The sequence below is a fragment of the Eubalaena glacialis genome, chromosome 1 (genome assembly GCF_028564815.1).
Source record: "Eubalaena glacialis isolate mEubGla1 chromosome 1, mEubGla1.1.hap2.+ XY, whole genome shotgun sequence".
Lineage (NCBI taxonomy): Eukaryota > Metazoa > Chordata > Mammalia > Artiodactyla > Balaenidae > Eubalaena > Eubalaena glacialis.
The window spans coordinates 236,443,344-236,458,128 of record NC_083716.1 but is presented as its reverse complement, the minus strand read 5'-3'; the positions used below and the strand labels follow the sequence as shown (position 1 = coordinate 236,458,128).

The 14,785-nt window shown below is 46.7% G+C and overlaps 1 protein-coding gene across 1 annotated transcript in view; it reads left to right on the top strand.

The window, feature by feature from the left end:
- IQCA1 (IQ motif containing with AAA domain 1) overlaps positions 1 to 14,785 on the top strand; it is a 169,850-nt gene that overhangs the window by 88,213 nt on the left and 66,852 nt on the right. The window contains exons 9-11 of the mRNA XM_061206144.1: positions 1,877 to 1,952; positions 9,039 to 9,145; positions 9,310 to 9,411. Coding sequence (XP_061062127.1) covers positions 1,877 to 1,952; positions 9,039 to 9,145; positions 9,310 to 9,411 — 285 coding nt within the window. The remainder of the gene's footprint in view (positions 1 to 1,876; positions 1,953 to 9,038; positions 9,146 to 9,309; positions 9,412 to 14,785) is intronic.

Here is a 14,785-nt window from a genome sequence, read left to right as displayed (position 1 = left end):
ATGGGCCTTCCAAAGTCCGTCCCCTCTCTGCGTCTGTGTCTCTGTCTCTGTCTCTCTGTCTATCTGCTTGGCCCTGTTCCATACGCCCCTGCCCTACTAACTTCCAGTTACCAAAGGCAACACGGCCTTCCAGCTCAGACTCACACGGACTGGTCCCTCTGCCGAAAGCGCTTCCACGGTGCTCCCTCCCTGGAGCAGCACTCCTCCCCCTCCCTTTCCCTTCCCCCTCCTCCTCCACCTCTACCCATGAAGGCGCACACTCACCACCTATAGGGGCTCCCAGAGGCCAAATACAGGACGATCTGAGTATCCAAAACCAAAAGAGCAACAACACGTCCGTCAGCAACGCACTGACTAAAAAATACAAAAGATCCGTGAATGCTTAGTGATACCTGGAGAGAGAGAGGCGGGGAGAGAGATGAGTAATATCTCTGAGAGTATTAATTAGCTATTTCAGGTGCCCCTTTCTGTCCGTGAATCATCTGTTTCCTGCAAGGACATGCCTTTTTCCAACACTGGTCTTCTCCGCGCTTCTCGGGCTGATGCTTCTCGAATGACTGGGTGTCCTGGGCTGTGTGAGTGAGTGGGGCTCCTTCCCCCGTGAGCTTTGATTTCCTGTGGGGCCTGGAAGGTGGGTCAGTTGCTCCACAGGCGTGGAGCCCCCAGGATTTCTGGGTCCAGGTTCTCCCCCCGGGTCTGCAAGGCGGGTGGCGCCTCGAGGAGGCTGTGTTAGCCCCCGCGTGTTTCGTGAGCTGTGGTGCAGGCAGGTCCCCCGTGTCACCCTGACTTCCTCCTGGGAGCTCCCATCGCTCTCGTGAGCTCGTCTCACGTGTCTTCCCGACTGCCACGTGGAGTAGGGGAGGAGAGGTAGGGGGGGATCCGGTACCCGGGCGCTGCCGGACCACGGCACGTGGCGCGTGGGGTCCCAGAAACGAGGGCACGTCCTGTGCCCAGACTCACCAGAGACGCTCACCATCTTACTGCCGCTCCTCCTTCAAGCTGTACAGAGAGCACTTTGATTGCTTTGGGAAACTCCTCATGGGCATCGTGTAGACCAGCATCCCTCCTTTTGCCCTTTGTGGGGTGACGGTAACCAGGATTTGGGTCATCGGGCACCTGACTCTTAATACAGTACAAACATTATTGCCCAGAAACGTCAGATGGGGCTTTGCGAGGTATGGCTCTTCACGACGCGGAACAGCCCTGGTGGTGTAGGGCAAAGGGGGCTTCTGCTGAGGGTCGGGGCAGACCCTCCAGCTGCAGTGGCCAGTGTCCCTGCACCTCCGATCTGGCTGCACAGAGGCAGCCGGGACCAAGGGTGGCGTGGCCAGGCTCTCTCTGCAGCGGGGGCCCAGGGCAGGGAGGCTGGCAGGACCTCCAGCTCAGGCTGGGGCTCAGGACTGGCTTCCTGGCCCAGGGAGGGGACAGGCAAGCCAAGAAAGGAGCAGCCCGGGTGCTCCTACAAACCACCACCTGACAAGTGGCGGAGCAGAACACAGACGGAGAGCAGCAGCAAATCTGGGTCACGGGAACGTGGCAAAGGAGGTGGCAGGACTTGGGCGGGCATCAGCTTTCAGAGCAAGGAAGGAGCAGAGCATCAGAGGACAGGACCAAACTCGGGGTGGGGTACCTCAGGGAGCCCCGATGTCAGAGCTAAGTCTCCAGACCATCCCCGCCCTGGTCGGTGGACACAGCACTCCCTGCTCAGACTGGTCAGCAGGGAAACTGCCCAGGTGGGCAGACGCCCCACAAACCAGAAAAGAGTCTACGTGCTTTTCTATAGTCACAGCAACCACGATGTACGTGCCTTTTACTGTCTGATCACGACAGATAAACTCTGCCTGTAATTAACAAGTGTATTATTCTGCTTTCACAGGAAGAAGGTGAGGGCTGGAAAATGTCACCGAGTGTTTTCCTTCATATGATGGAAGAAGGAAATAACGTATACAAAGGTCAGTTTAGCAGAATAGGCGTGCTGACTGAGGTGGCCCCGTCCACCCAGTGTGGCCTCAGCCTCTGTTGGGCAGAATTTGGTGCCCAATCATGCGAGGCTGCAAACATGCAATTCACGGCCAAGACCTTCTGTCCATCTCTCTTTTAAATTCCTTTGGGTGGCTTCAAGGCATATAACTGGTCAAAGAGCAAGATGAGAACCTAATCTAAACCTCTGTTCTGTTTTAAACCCTTAAGACTTCAGCTGAACATTCTCTTGCTAGGAATGAAAGGGAAGAAGGATTTTCCCTGGATTGTTTAAATTAAGAAAATCAATGCCATATGTACAGTAAAATGTCTTAATCGTATTAGACTAAGACTCGTGCCTGAACACTGACACCTAAATCTTTTCTCCCATGTTCAGCATACTTAGCAGAGTATGATCTGGCTCATTCGGTGAGTGTATGGATTGGTCTTTGAGATACTCTCATTATACTTTACTGGAACGGTTATCCAATTCCTGTGGTTCCACCCCACCCTCACAACAAATCCCAACACAGAATGACCTGCCAAGGTGACCCTGGTCATCAGTGTTATTTGGAAATTCCTGAAAAATGCAATAAGGGCGTGAAGTAGAATATGTCCAAACTCCAGTCCATGCGTGCCTCCTTCCTAATTCTGGTCTTAGGTGGACAGCACCGGTACTATTATTTACTTAATATCTATTTTTAACTGATGCACGGTTTTTACCCCAATTAGTTGAGCCTCATCCTCAGCAACTATATCAAAAGTCGTTGCAGGTTTGATATGCCGGTTCTATAAAATAAGGATGTCCATGGACTTCCCCCCAGCAGTCCAGTGGTTAAGACTCCACACTTCCACTGCAAGGGGAGAGGGTTCGGTCCCTGGTCAGGGAACTAACATCCCGCATGCCGTGCAGTGTGGCCAAAAAAAAAAGAAAAAAAAAAGAATGTCCATGTACCTCCTGAAATTCTTTCACTTACCACCAGTGGCAAGGGTCCCACTCTACCTGAGATGCTGAATGAAGGCAGAAGCACAGGGATAGGATGACCCCAGCAGGATTTAGCGACTGCTTTAATTGGGGAGGAAGGAGGTCAAAGGGTAAATTAACATTGATTAGGTGCCCAAGACGCAGAAGGCTTTGTGTTTTCGTTCCCATCTTACTTACCTTTATAACAACCAGGAGCGGTAAACATCACTTACCCACGATCAGCAGGTCTGATCTTCTATCAGGTCTACGGGTAGAAGACCTGCCATCATTCACGTTTGAGAACATCAACTCTTTCTTTTCCATTATGGTTTATTACAGGATATTGAATATAGTTCCCTGTGCTATATACAGTAGGACCTTGTTGTGTATCCATTCTATATAGTTTGCATCTGCTGACCCCAAACTCCCACTCCAGCCCTCCCCCATCCCCGCCACCCCCTTGGCAGCCTCAAGTCTGTTCTGTATGTCTGTGAGTCTGTTTCTCTTTCGAAGATTAGTTCATTTGTGTTATATTTTAGATTCCACACATAAGTGATATCATATGGTATTTGTCTTTCTCTTTCTGACTTACTTCACTCAGTATGATAATCTCTAGGTCCATCCATGTAGCTGCAAATGGCATCATTGCATTCTTTTTTTATGACTGAGTAGTATTCCATTGTATATATGTACCACATCTTCTTTATCCGTTGCTCTGTCGATGGATATTTAATTTGTTTCCATGTCTTGGCTATTGTAAATAGTGCTGCAATGAACACTGGGGTGCAAGTATCTTTTCAAATTACAGTTTTGTCCAGATATATGCCCAGGAGTGGGATTGCAGGATCATATGGCAACTCTGTTTTTCAGTTTTTTGAGGAACCTCCATGCTGTTCTCTATAGTGGCTGCACCAACTGACATTCCCACCAAGATAATACCAACTCTGTAACAAACAATGGTGCCAAGCAATCACTATCAAAGCATCCATTCACTTACATATTCACTCAACAAACATTGATTGACTCCAGTGTGCAGGTGCAATGCTAGCCTGGAGGTACGAAGCTGGCATATGCCACCAGCAGGCTCACAACACACCAGGTGCTGTGGCGGTAGATGGGTGGGGACAGCGGCACAAGTTGGATGGCTTGTTAGGCTGGCCTCAGCCACCTCCGAGGGACCCAGCTAGGAATCGCAGTAAGTCACAGGCCTGGCTGGGGTGCCCCCGGAACTCAGGGCTGGGTCCCAGACAATAGCTGCCATTTGTTAAGACACCACTTCACATGACTTCACGTATTGGTCTGTACACACAGTCTTTTGTTTCGTATTCTGCATATCTATCACCATCCTTGGAGATAATTTTCCAGGCCTTCAAACACATTAGGTAACTGACCAGCTCCTCTTCTTCTGAACACCTCCCTTCTGGAGCCCTGCCAGCTGTCCTCCTTGGGGCTTCCTTTGCCTTCCCTGACTGTCACCCCTTCATTTTCCTGTTACTCCCTCATTTTGGTGGAGCCTGTCCTACTGGGTGTCCTGAGAGGGGCTGCCGGTGGGGAGTTTTAGGTGCCAGGTACATCTCAATACACTCACACTCGGGATTTGGAAGGCCTGGCTCCCTTGGCCTCTGAGATAACTACATGGAGAAGGAAAGAAAAGTGGAGAAGAGCAAAATTCTCACCTACCTTTACAGGGAGTCAGGAGCCCATGTCCAAAATGGATGAATCAAGAAGCAGCAGTATAAGCGTATCATCTAGACATTGGGAGAGGGACAGAGAAACAACCAGAAGAGCCCACGTGAAGCTAGATCACTTCACACCCTCCTCCCGTGGGCCCTGTGCTCTTCCTCCCACAAGCTGCTCACACTCCCACCTCAGGGCTGTCATACTTTCTGTTCCCCTTGCCTTCAATGCTTGTCCATTCAGGCCTTCTCCCGCCTCACGTGTGCCCGCCCCTGACCCCACTTTACTCACCTCCCTCTGACTTCCGTGTGTGTGTTTGCTGTCTCCCCGCAAGGGGTGGGAGGGGGGGCGCCAGGTCCATGAGGGCAGGGCATGAATTTCATAATTTACAAATAGATCAGATTTATGAATAAATCTGAATCTAGTCAATGCATTTTTGAGTGAATGAATGTGGGAATAAATGCCACTGGACAATGTAACTGGGAGGCAGAGTTTTTTTATTATAATCTTTTCAATACTCTGACTTTAAAATAAGGTGCATGCATTATTTTGATAGAAACAGTAATTAATTTGGGGGACATCTAATGTTGCCATGGGAAGCCTGCGGACCCACCCAGCAAAGCTCTTGAAACGACCCACACCTAGTGTGTAATATCTGTTTCCATCAAGACTAAGGAAACACAAGCCACTCGGGAGCAGGAAACATGAAGTGTGATTTTCCTAGTTGGCTGTTGGGGCATTTGATGAGTTACCTGTCAGGTCTTCGGTAATTTACAGAAATTAAATGTTTTCATCTGAGAATTCTTTTCATAAAAACCAAAGGTTTTCCTTCTCAGACGAAACATTAGCATTTTAATCACTGAGATTAAGCCCCCTCCTCGTCACCCCGCAACGTGCAAAGACTGCCGCAGCTCCCACTTTCCCAATTCTGGGATAAAAGCTCATTCTCTGCTGTAGGAAAGAGCGGGCAGTTGTTTTCTTTTGAGAGCCATGAATAGCTTCCTGCAATTAGAAATGTCCATGAAATTCTTGAAGGGATTGAGAAGTGCCCCGTGCAAAAGTGTCATGAGAAAAACAAAGTTGCAGTGGAAAACTAGGTCCATTTACATGAACTGGAGGTGAAACCAGCAAAGGCTGCTACGAACTGTTTTATCTGTAAAATAGTTACAGCTCCAGAAATGGGACTGTCACGAGGTGCCACTGCTTTTACATAAATAGTCACATCTTGCTTTCCTTTCTGTTGAATATTCTGTGTTCCTTTCATTATGAAACGCATGGCTTCCCAGTCTTAGTAAATCTATCCCGTGAAAAAGCAGTGTAGCTTCCTTTAAATAACAAAGCAGTTTTGCTCTAAAAGATCTTAATGAAACAGGTGGGTTTTGCTGTGGGAGAAGATTTAGTCATCATACAAGGGGGAAAATCTGCTAGACAAGTGTTGTTATTAGTGAATAGCACGTTTTAACACAGTTATAGTATTTTCAAGGGGAAAAGCTTACAATTTTAAACCCATAAAAAAGAAGCATTATATTATTCCTGCATTTCAAAGTTTTCCACAGTCTAAGCTTATGTAAATTTCAGAAAACGTACAGAGAAGGAGCAGTTGCCTTCAAGCCCATGAGCCAGCCTCGCCTTTGTGTACTCACACCTCACAAGCTCACTGAAAAATCCCCCTTCTTGGGCACGGGACAGGCATTCAGGCCAGAGCAGAAACTGAGGTCACCCTCAGACAGGCATACAGGAGGCACACCCCCAAACCTCTCCTGCCGTATCGTCCCGTCCCATCGTCTGAGCCCTAGCGGCTGGGCCACCTCTCACGTGGCCACCCTGCTGGGGAAGGACATGTGGGTGAATCAATTCTATGAAAATTTTACCCCCTCTGTGATGTGTTTCTTGTCTATTTCTTATAAATCCACACTAGCCACCCTAGAAAAGGTTTGGGTACTTTCATCATCCTCATTTTCAAAAATCTGCCCCTGAAACTTTGCGTCACCCGTAGGTTTCTCCTTGCTATCTTCCTGGCACAGACTGTGACCAGCCAAGGACTGGCCCCGTCCAGGCCGCACTGCCCTTGGTTTGCTGGTGGGAGGCCGGTGAGCCTAAGAGCCCTCGCCGGGCCTGGAATCCAGACAGGCCGACCCCTCTGCCCAGCTAACTGTCCAGGAAGTGAGCCAGGCCTGACCTGTGTGTGCCCATCACCTTGTGGTGCCCCTTCTCGCTTCCAGAAATCTCCATGCCGGCCTCTGGGAGCAGTGTCAGGGTCTCCAGCCTGTGGCTTGTGGACCCGACCCACACTTTCGGAAAACTGGAGCTGCACACCCACATCCCGTCTTGCTCCCCTTGCGTCCTGTGTGGTCCTGACTCGGACCCCTAAGAGGACACGCCCAGCGGTCCTCAGCATCCTCACTTCCACTTGCTCTCTGGGCACAAGTGTTTTTAGAGTAGCCGCTGTCCTGCCTGGTTCCTCGCCCCTCGAGAGGTGGAGATTGTTGACAAGGAAGGGGAAGACTGTGAGACCAGCAGCTGGAAAGTGGTAGCATGGGGGATCCACCTGACGGGGCTTCCACCTGGCTGGAGCCCTCCGGGCGATGCCCTTGCCCAGTCGCCTGTTCTTGTGCATCTGCATCTCGTCGCCCTTTTGCTCCATCTCCCCAGGATCTGCAGCCATTCCTGGCTCACACCACGTCCCATCCCTTCTCCTCTCCTTTCTCGTTGGTTCTGCTCATCCCAGGCCTCCGTGATTTACGTGGAGATTCCACCCTCCTCTCTCATCTGTTTGCCCACTTGACTCTCCGAGAATCTTCTCTGCTGTCCGCCTTCACAGTTGACACCTCTTGCTCCCTGTGCGCCCAGACGTATGTTTCTGCCTGTGACCGTGACTGTCCTCTATGGCTTGTCCTCTAATGCCACCCTTCTTGGTCAGCTGTGTCGGGGGACACAGTCCTGGCTAGTCTCAGGATCCCGTGCGGTGCTCGTAGGAGAGGCCGTGCTTGAGAAACTTCCATCCCATCGTTCACCGCCTGCCATCCAGGCCCCGCACGACCCCCTTTCTTCCCAAGCCATAGCCATTGTCAGACGGAGGTGGGGAAACCCCTGCCTGGGGCCCCGTGGCCCTCGGTTGCCTTCCCGAGTTGAACGGCATCAGTGCTCCAGGGATGCGTTCCCGGCAAAGTGGCCCAGCTGAGTGGTGGTTGCAGGTTTGGTTCCAGAAATTTTCCATCACATTCTGAACACAAATTCAAGGAAGAGATCTCATTTCCCAAACTGGCAAGTCTTTTTCCCCTGGGAGATCCCCCAGTCCCACAGCCAGGATCCAGTGATATGCGCCTCTGTGCAATTGGGAACTCCCCTTCTGAGAAAACAGGCTTATTTCCATTTATTCCAGTGATACAAAATTACCCTTATTTCCTCTAGAGTCACATTTCTCTAACCATCTTCCTAACTGCCAGGCAAAAGGGAAATGTAAAATATGTTTGATTTCAAAAACATCCAAAAAGTGATACAAAAATAGAGCCGTTGAATTAGGGGCGAGTAGTGGGTACTTGTGGGTTCAGTGTTGGCTTTTACTAGGAGCCAGGGTAAATTACTGGTGAGTTGAACTAGCAACAAAATCTCTCCTATTTTAGCGAATCATTTGAATAATAAAAATAATGTAAAACGTATTGCAGAAAGAGTCACCTATAACTGTATAATCCCACAATTAACATACTATTTTTTACATGTTTTTAATCGTATGGAAGAATGCTGTTTGTTTCATACTTTTTTATTGGATCTTTTCACATGAGCAGTTTCCTTCTTTATTTTTTAGATATTATACAGGCACAATCCTTCTGTTTGGGAAGTGGAGAAGGATGTAGAGCAGAAAACTGAGTTTGTGTTATATACCACAAAACTTCATTCCTTAGTGTCAGCCACAAAGGAATGGGCACTTGCCATCTACCTCTACAAGGATTAAATCATATGCTGCTGCAGCTGCTGACTTTCAACACCCCCTGAAAGGAGTTCAGGGTGGAGAGCAGAAATGAGGCCCTCTGTGCTCTGGGAGAAACTGGCAGAACAGCTCTTCAGAATAGTTAGATATTTTCAGGAGCCGATTTTATGAGCCCAATTCTTGTATCTCCTCCTATCTAGAAAAGCACTAAAATCCTTCATGGTGACGACTGCTCCTCGTGACTAGCAGAAACCTTCTGCAAAAAAAATCTGTGCTCGATTGCGTGTACTCCCCCTTCACCAAAATCACATACATGCTAACCTTACCCCCTGCCTCTTTAGAGCAGTTTCTCAGAGCTATCTGAGACGCTGTCTCCCGGGCTATAGTCCTCATTTTGCCCCAAATAAAACTTGACTCACAACTCTCATGTTGTACATTTTTTTTAAGTCGACATTAGTCTTCACGCTGAAAAAATTTCCTTTTCTTTTTCTTTATCCTTCTGGAGTACAGACCTGTGGAAGAATAAAGATGAATCGTGGAATGTCCCCCAGGGCTATGATCCCGAACTGATCAAAGAGGACAAACGGAAAGAATTGGAGTCGGAGATCAGGCTGCAGGTAAGACTGCTTTTATGCTGTAGTCCCAGTAAGTCATTCACTGCAGTGCTTTGTTACAATTTCCTGTTAATAACCTACCCAGAATTTAAGCTATTTTTAACTTCACAAAGAAAACACAAGTCATGCGAAGTCACCTAAACCTAGGGTCTTTTGTATTCACCTAGGTTGACGAGCTGATGAGACAGGAACTAAAAAACTTAAAACTAGCTGTGAACAGAGAGAAGGAATTATCGGGCAAAACAGAAAGAAAGAAAGGAAGTAAAAAGGTGAGTGGTTCTTTTTTTAAAAAAATTATTTATTTATTTTTGGCTGTGTTGGGTCTTCGTTTCTGTGCGAGGGCTTTTCTTTCTAGTTGCGGCAAGCGGGGGCCACTCTTCATCGCGGTGCGCGGGCCTCTCACTATCGCGGCCTCTCTTGTTGCGGAGCACAGGCTCCAGACGCGCAGGCTCAGTAGTTGTGGCTCACGGGCCTAGTTGCTTCGCGGCATGTGGGATCTTCCCAGACCAGGGCTCGAACCCGTGTCCCCTGCACTGGCAGGCAGATTCTCAACCACTGCGCCACCAAGGAAGCCCCAGGTGAGTGGTTCTTATGCACGGGAAGCAGAGGGCAGATCCAAACCGTGACCAGGAGCCCGACCCCCGCGGGCGGTGGCCTGTCCAGGCGTGCTGCCCGCGGACCCTGGCTGTCCCAGGCTGATTCTCCGGGAAACGTGCCTACCTTTGGTGAATTTACCTTGGTCCACCAGGTAGCCCTCAGGGTTGTGTGCTCATAAATGAGATAAATCCAACAGTCTGGGAGTAACTTTCCCAGTCCGCCATCACTGCAGATCCGTGGTACCCAAGCCCCACAAGTGGGATGAGACCTATCGGAGGAGCTGGGGCATGTGCCTCAAATGCCCACCCGTCTCTCCCTGTAGAAGATCTGTAGGGGAAGCCAGTGGCAATGAGCAGGTTCTTTGTGAGTCGGGGAATCCGATGAATTGAATTTTCAGTTGCCACCCATCCGTCTCAGAGTGGTTTAGAGTAGCCAGTTGGATTCCAATATTCCATGTTCACATACTAGGGTCCTGTGAGATAAGAGAAAATATACTTATTCGTCTCTGCCCCTGGTTGTTGGCAGGGAGCTCCTGGAACCCTTGTAAATTCCTAAGTGATAAGCACACTGGGAGCGTCTTTTGTTACAATGAGGCAATGCTGGGTGGGCTCCTAGATGGCTCCCAGGGTGGGGCTGGTTACAGGGAAGACCAAGCCATGATTAGAAGCCTGGAATTCTCAGCTCCACCCACCCGCATTCTCTAGAGAGGTGACAGGAGATGGAAATGGAGTTAATAATTGATCAAGCCCACATGAGGAAGCTTCCATGAAACCCCAGTAATAATGGGATTTGGAGAGTTTCCAGGTGGGTTAACACATCCACATACTGGGAGGGTAACACACCCCAATTTCACAGGGGCAGAAGCTCCTGCACTCAGGACCCTCCCAGACCTTGCCCTACATACCTCTTCATCTGGTTGTTCTTCTGTATCCTTTATCTTATCCTTTAATGAACTGGTAGATGGAAGTAAGTGTTTCCCTGAGTTCTGTGAGCCACTCTCACAAATTAATCAAACCTGAGGAGGGGTTTATAGCCGGTTGGTCAGAAACATAGGTGACAACCTGGACTTGGCAATTGGCATCTGAAATGGGGTGGGGAGCAGTCTGGTGGGACATCACCCTTAACCTGTGGGATCTGACTCTATCTCCAGGTAGACAGTGTCAGAATTGAGTTACATTGCAGGACCCCCAGCTGGTGTTGCAGAAAACTGCTTGGCGGAGGAGAGCCCCGCACATCTGGCATCAGAAGTGTTGTGAACATGGTCCACTTTGATCCAGAGCCAGCCCTACCTCTGGGGCCAGGATACTCCAGGCAGAGGAGCTGGCAGGGTTGTGGGCAGCCTTTGCCCTTTGAAGGCTTTCTCAAGTTTCCATGGTCCATCAACTCTTCCTGGGACTCACACACTCCCTCAGAGTTTATCACACTCCCAGCTACATTAGTGACTAGTTTCGCCAGCCCAGGGCCTGTATGGTGTCTTTACAGTGGCTCTATCCTAATGCTTTTTGTGTTGACTTTACAGTTTACAGTTTAACTCTGACTCTGAATGTCCTTCATGGGCCTCTACTGAGGCTCCATCTCTGTAGCCCACTGAGGGCTCTCTATAGGCTATTCCCTCATCAGTAGGAAATAAATATGCCACCCATTGACCCTATTAATGAATTTCACGTCTTCAGAAAGTGATACTTTAATGACTGAACATGGAAATCAAGCCAAACAAAACGGGAAATGAAGCCAGGAGGTGACTGTACCCCTCCAGCTGAGAATAGGCTTCCTCCTCTTACCCAACAACTGATCATCAGTCTGGCCCAAAGGCACCCTCTGTTCTGCTGCCCCCTCTCACTCCTTGCAGCCTGGTGACTGCCCTCACCATGTCCTAACTCATGACATGTCACAGGGTGAGAAATTGCTATGAATTTCTCTCTTGGAATTAAACTGGTTGAACACACAATAGATGCACTCAGGGTACCCCAATAGATTGATGGTAATTGTGTAACTGTAGAGTTTTCAGTTCTCAAAATTCCAATCCAGATGACCTTGGGAGACATAAATATGATTCAATTTCATAAGCTGAAACTTAATTAACTATACTAAATCCTCTCCTTAAGAAGACCATTAGCAGAAGGGGAATGGGCAACCTTGAACACAGAAAAGGAGAAAGAGGACTCAGAGGGATAGAATTTGGCAGTATTATTCCAGCATTATCCAGAAGCAGTGACTTGATCAGAGATTATACAGCAGCCTGAGTGCTCCTTTTGAAATGTAAATATGACCTTAGCACTCTATGCTGAAACCCTTCAATGACACCCCAGTTCCCCCAAGAATAAAGATGACAGGCTTACAAGGCCATGACCAACCTCGCCAGTGTCCTCTTCTTCAGGCTCATCACCCACCTCTCCTCCCTGGCTGCACTCCAGCACCCTGACCTTCCTCTTTGTGCCTCAAACACCCTGTGCTCCCTCCCACCACAGGGCCTTTGCACATGCTGTTCCCTCTCAAGAACTGTCTTTACCCCCACACCCTCAGTCCCGAGTGTAGTTAACCCCTACTCATCCCTGGGGTCTCAGTCCAAGCCCTTCTTCCTCAGGAAAGCCTTTTGGGACCTCCAAAGTAAGTCTGGTTGCTACACATACACTTGACGCTGAGTACCATGTATTCCTGGTGCTTTATCACAGTTTTAATGTTACATTTACTGGTGAGATCATTTTGTTTGTATCTGTCTTCCCAAATCTACTGAGGGGCCATGAATCCAGCGACTATGTGACTGTCTTTTCTGCTCACCTTTGTAACCTTTTCTGGCACATAGCAAGTCCTCAGCACATAATATTGAATGAATTAATTAATCAAATCTAGATCCTATGCAGATTGAACCCTGTAGGCTAAATAAGTGCCTCAAGATGTCACAGTATGGCATAGGTAGCAATTCAGAGCATCCAGCCACCTCCTTGCTTATTCCATACTCAACAAGCAACCTTCTGATGAGTTATTGTAGTTTCATGTTCATTTTCTTACAAGAAGGAAGGCTACAGAGTCTGTTTCCCTTGGCAATTATATTTCACATTATAATTTAATCTACTTACATTGCAGTCTATTCCACCTTCTCTTGTGACTTAGAGATCCAAAATCAGATCTTGGGGGACATATCATCTTTACTGATTGTTTCATTTAATATTATTTATTGAGCACTATATGCCAGGTACAGTTCAAGGCATTTGAGGTACAGAAGATAACAAGACAGACAAAGAGTCTGTACTTGCAAAAACAAGTTTGCAGATATGCAGGACTGTGAATCAACCCTGGATGTGCTGTCACCCCCATTATGACATCACTGAGTGAGGTCCTGACTCTCAGAGGCCATCTCTCTCTCTCGAGCTCCTCTCTTGTTCTAATCACAAAAACTTTAAGGACATAGGAGTTCCTGAAGTGGCCGTGAAGCTCCTTGAGGATCAGATTCTTGACTGGCTCTATTTTTTGCATTCCTGAGTGCTAGCATATATAAATGGGAAAAAAATGCCATATTTAAATAGAAATTTAGAATCTACGTTTAAAAGAAACAAATAAACATTCTACAGTTGAAAAATATGGTATCCAAAAATAAGAAGTCTTCTAACTGGTTTAACAACAGCATAGACATAGCAAAAGGCAGGTTGACCTCAAAAACAAGTCAATAGGAAATCCAAACTGAAGTACAGAAAAAACAAATACTATAAAAAACAGAACAGAGAAGAAGAGAGATTTGAGACATGGTCAAAAGTTGTAACATATGTGTAATTAGAATTTGCCCCAAAAGAGGAGAATGGAACAGAAGCAATACATGAAAAAGTAATGTTTGTGAATTTTCCAAATCAGATGAAATACACACAGCCACAAATTCAAGAACCTTACTGAGGTCCAAGAAGGATGATTACAAAGAAAACCACATCTAGACACATCACAGTCAAAATACTGAAAGTCAAAGATAAAAGGCAAACTCCTACTAGATTTTTTTAAAAGGCACATTTCCTTCAGAATAACAAAAAATAAGAAAGACTACTAAGTCTCTCAACAGAAACCGTGGAAGCCAGAAGGAAGTGCGAATAGCATTTTTAGAGACTGGAAAGAAATAACTGCCAACCTAGAATTCTATACCCAGTGAAAATATCCTTCAAAAATGAAGATAAAATAGAGACAAACAAAATCTGATTTGACTTAGCAGCAGCAGACCCATAATATGGAAATACTAAAAGGATATTCTTCAGGCTGAAGGACAATAATCCCAGATGAGAGAACAGAAGTGTAAGAAGGAATAATCAGCTCTTCAAAGTGTAAAATTTGGGCAAGTATAAAAAGCTAACTATTCTTAAAATATTCTGGTTTTTAAAGCAAGAATAAGGGTCTGTACCATACATACAAAGAAAATATATAACAGCAGCAGCAGAAAAGTTGGGTAGGAGTAAACGGACTTGTGAGATTGCTGCATTGTTCAGGGAGCCAAAAAGAGCTAATTTAAGGTAAATTGTAATAAATTAATGATGTATTTTATAATTTTTTAAATCATACTAAAATGTATAGCAAAAATGTAATAGTGAAGATAAGCAGAAAAATTTTAAATAATTAATCAAAAAGAATACAGGAAAGGAAAAATAGGAATAAAAAGAAAAGCAAATTAATAAATAATAAAAAGAAAGCAAATATGAATTTGATAGAATTAAATGCAATTAATTTAATCTATAATTATCTAAAATGTAAGTGGACTAAATGTTCTATTTTAAAAGACAATGATTGCCAGACTGGAAAAAAACAAAACTCAACTATATGCTATTTATAAGAAACACACTTTAAACATAACAAATAGATATGTTGAAAATAAACTATAAACTATAGATGGTAAACTATAAACCATCAAAGCACTAGCCAAAAGATAGCTAGTGTAACTCAGTATCAGACAAAACAGGCTTTAGATAATAACCACACTGCACCATCCAAACACCACAGAAAAAATGTGGCCCCACTCCAGTGCACACCAGCAAAGGCTGCATGGGGAGCCTAGACTTCTTCCCTCGTGAAGAC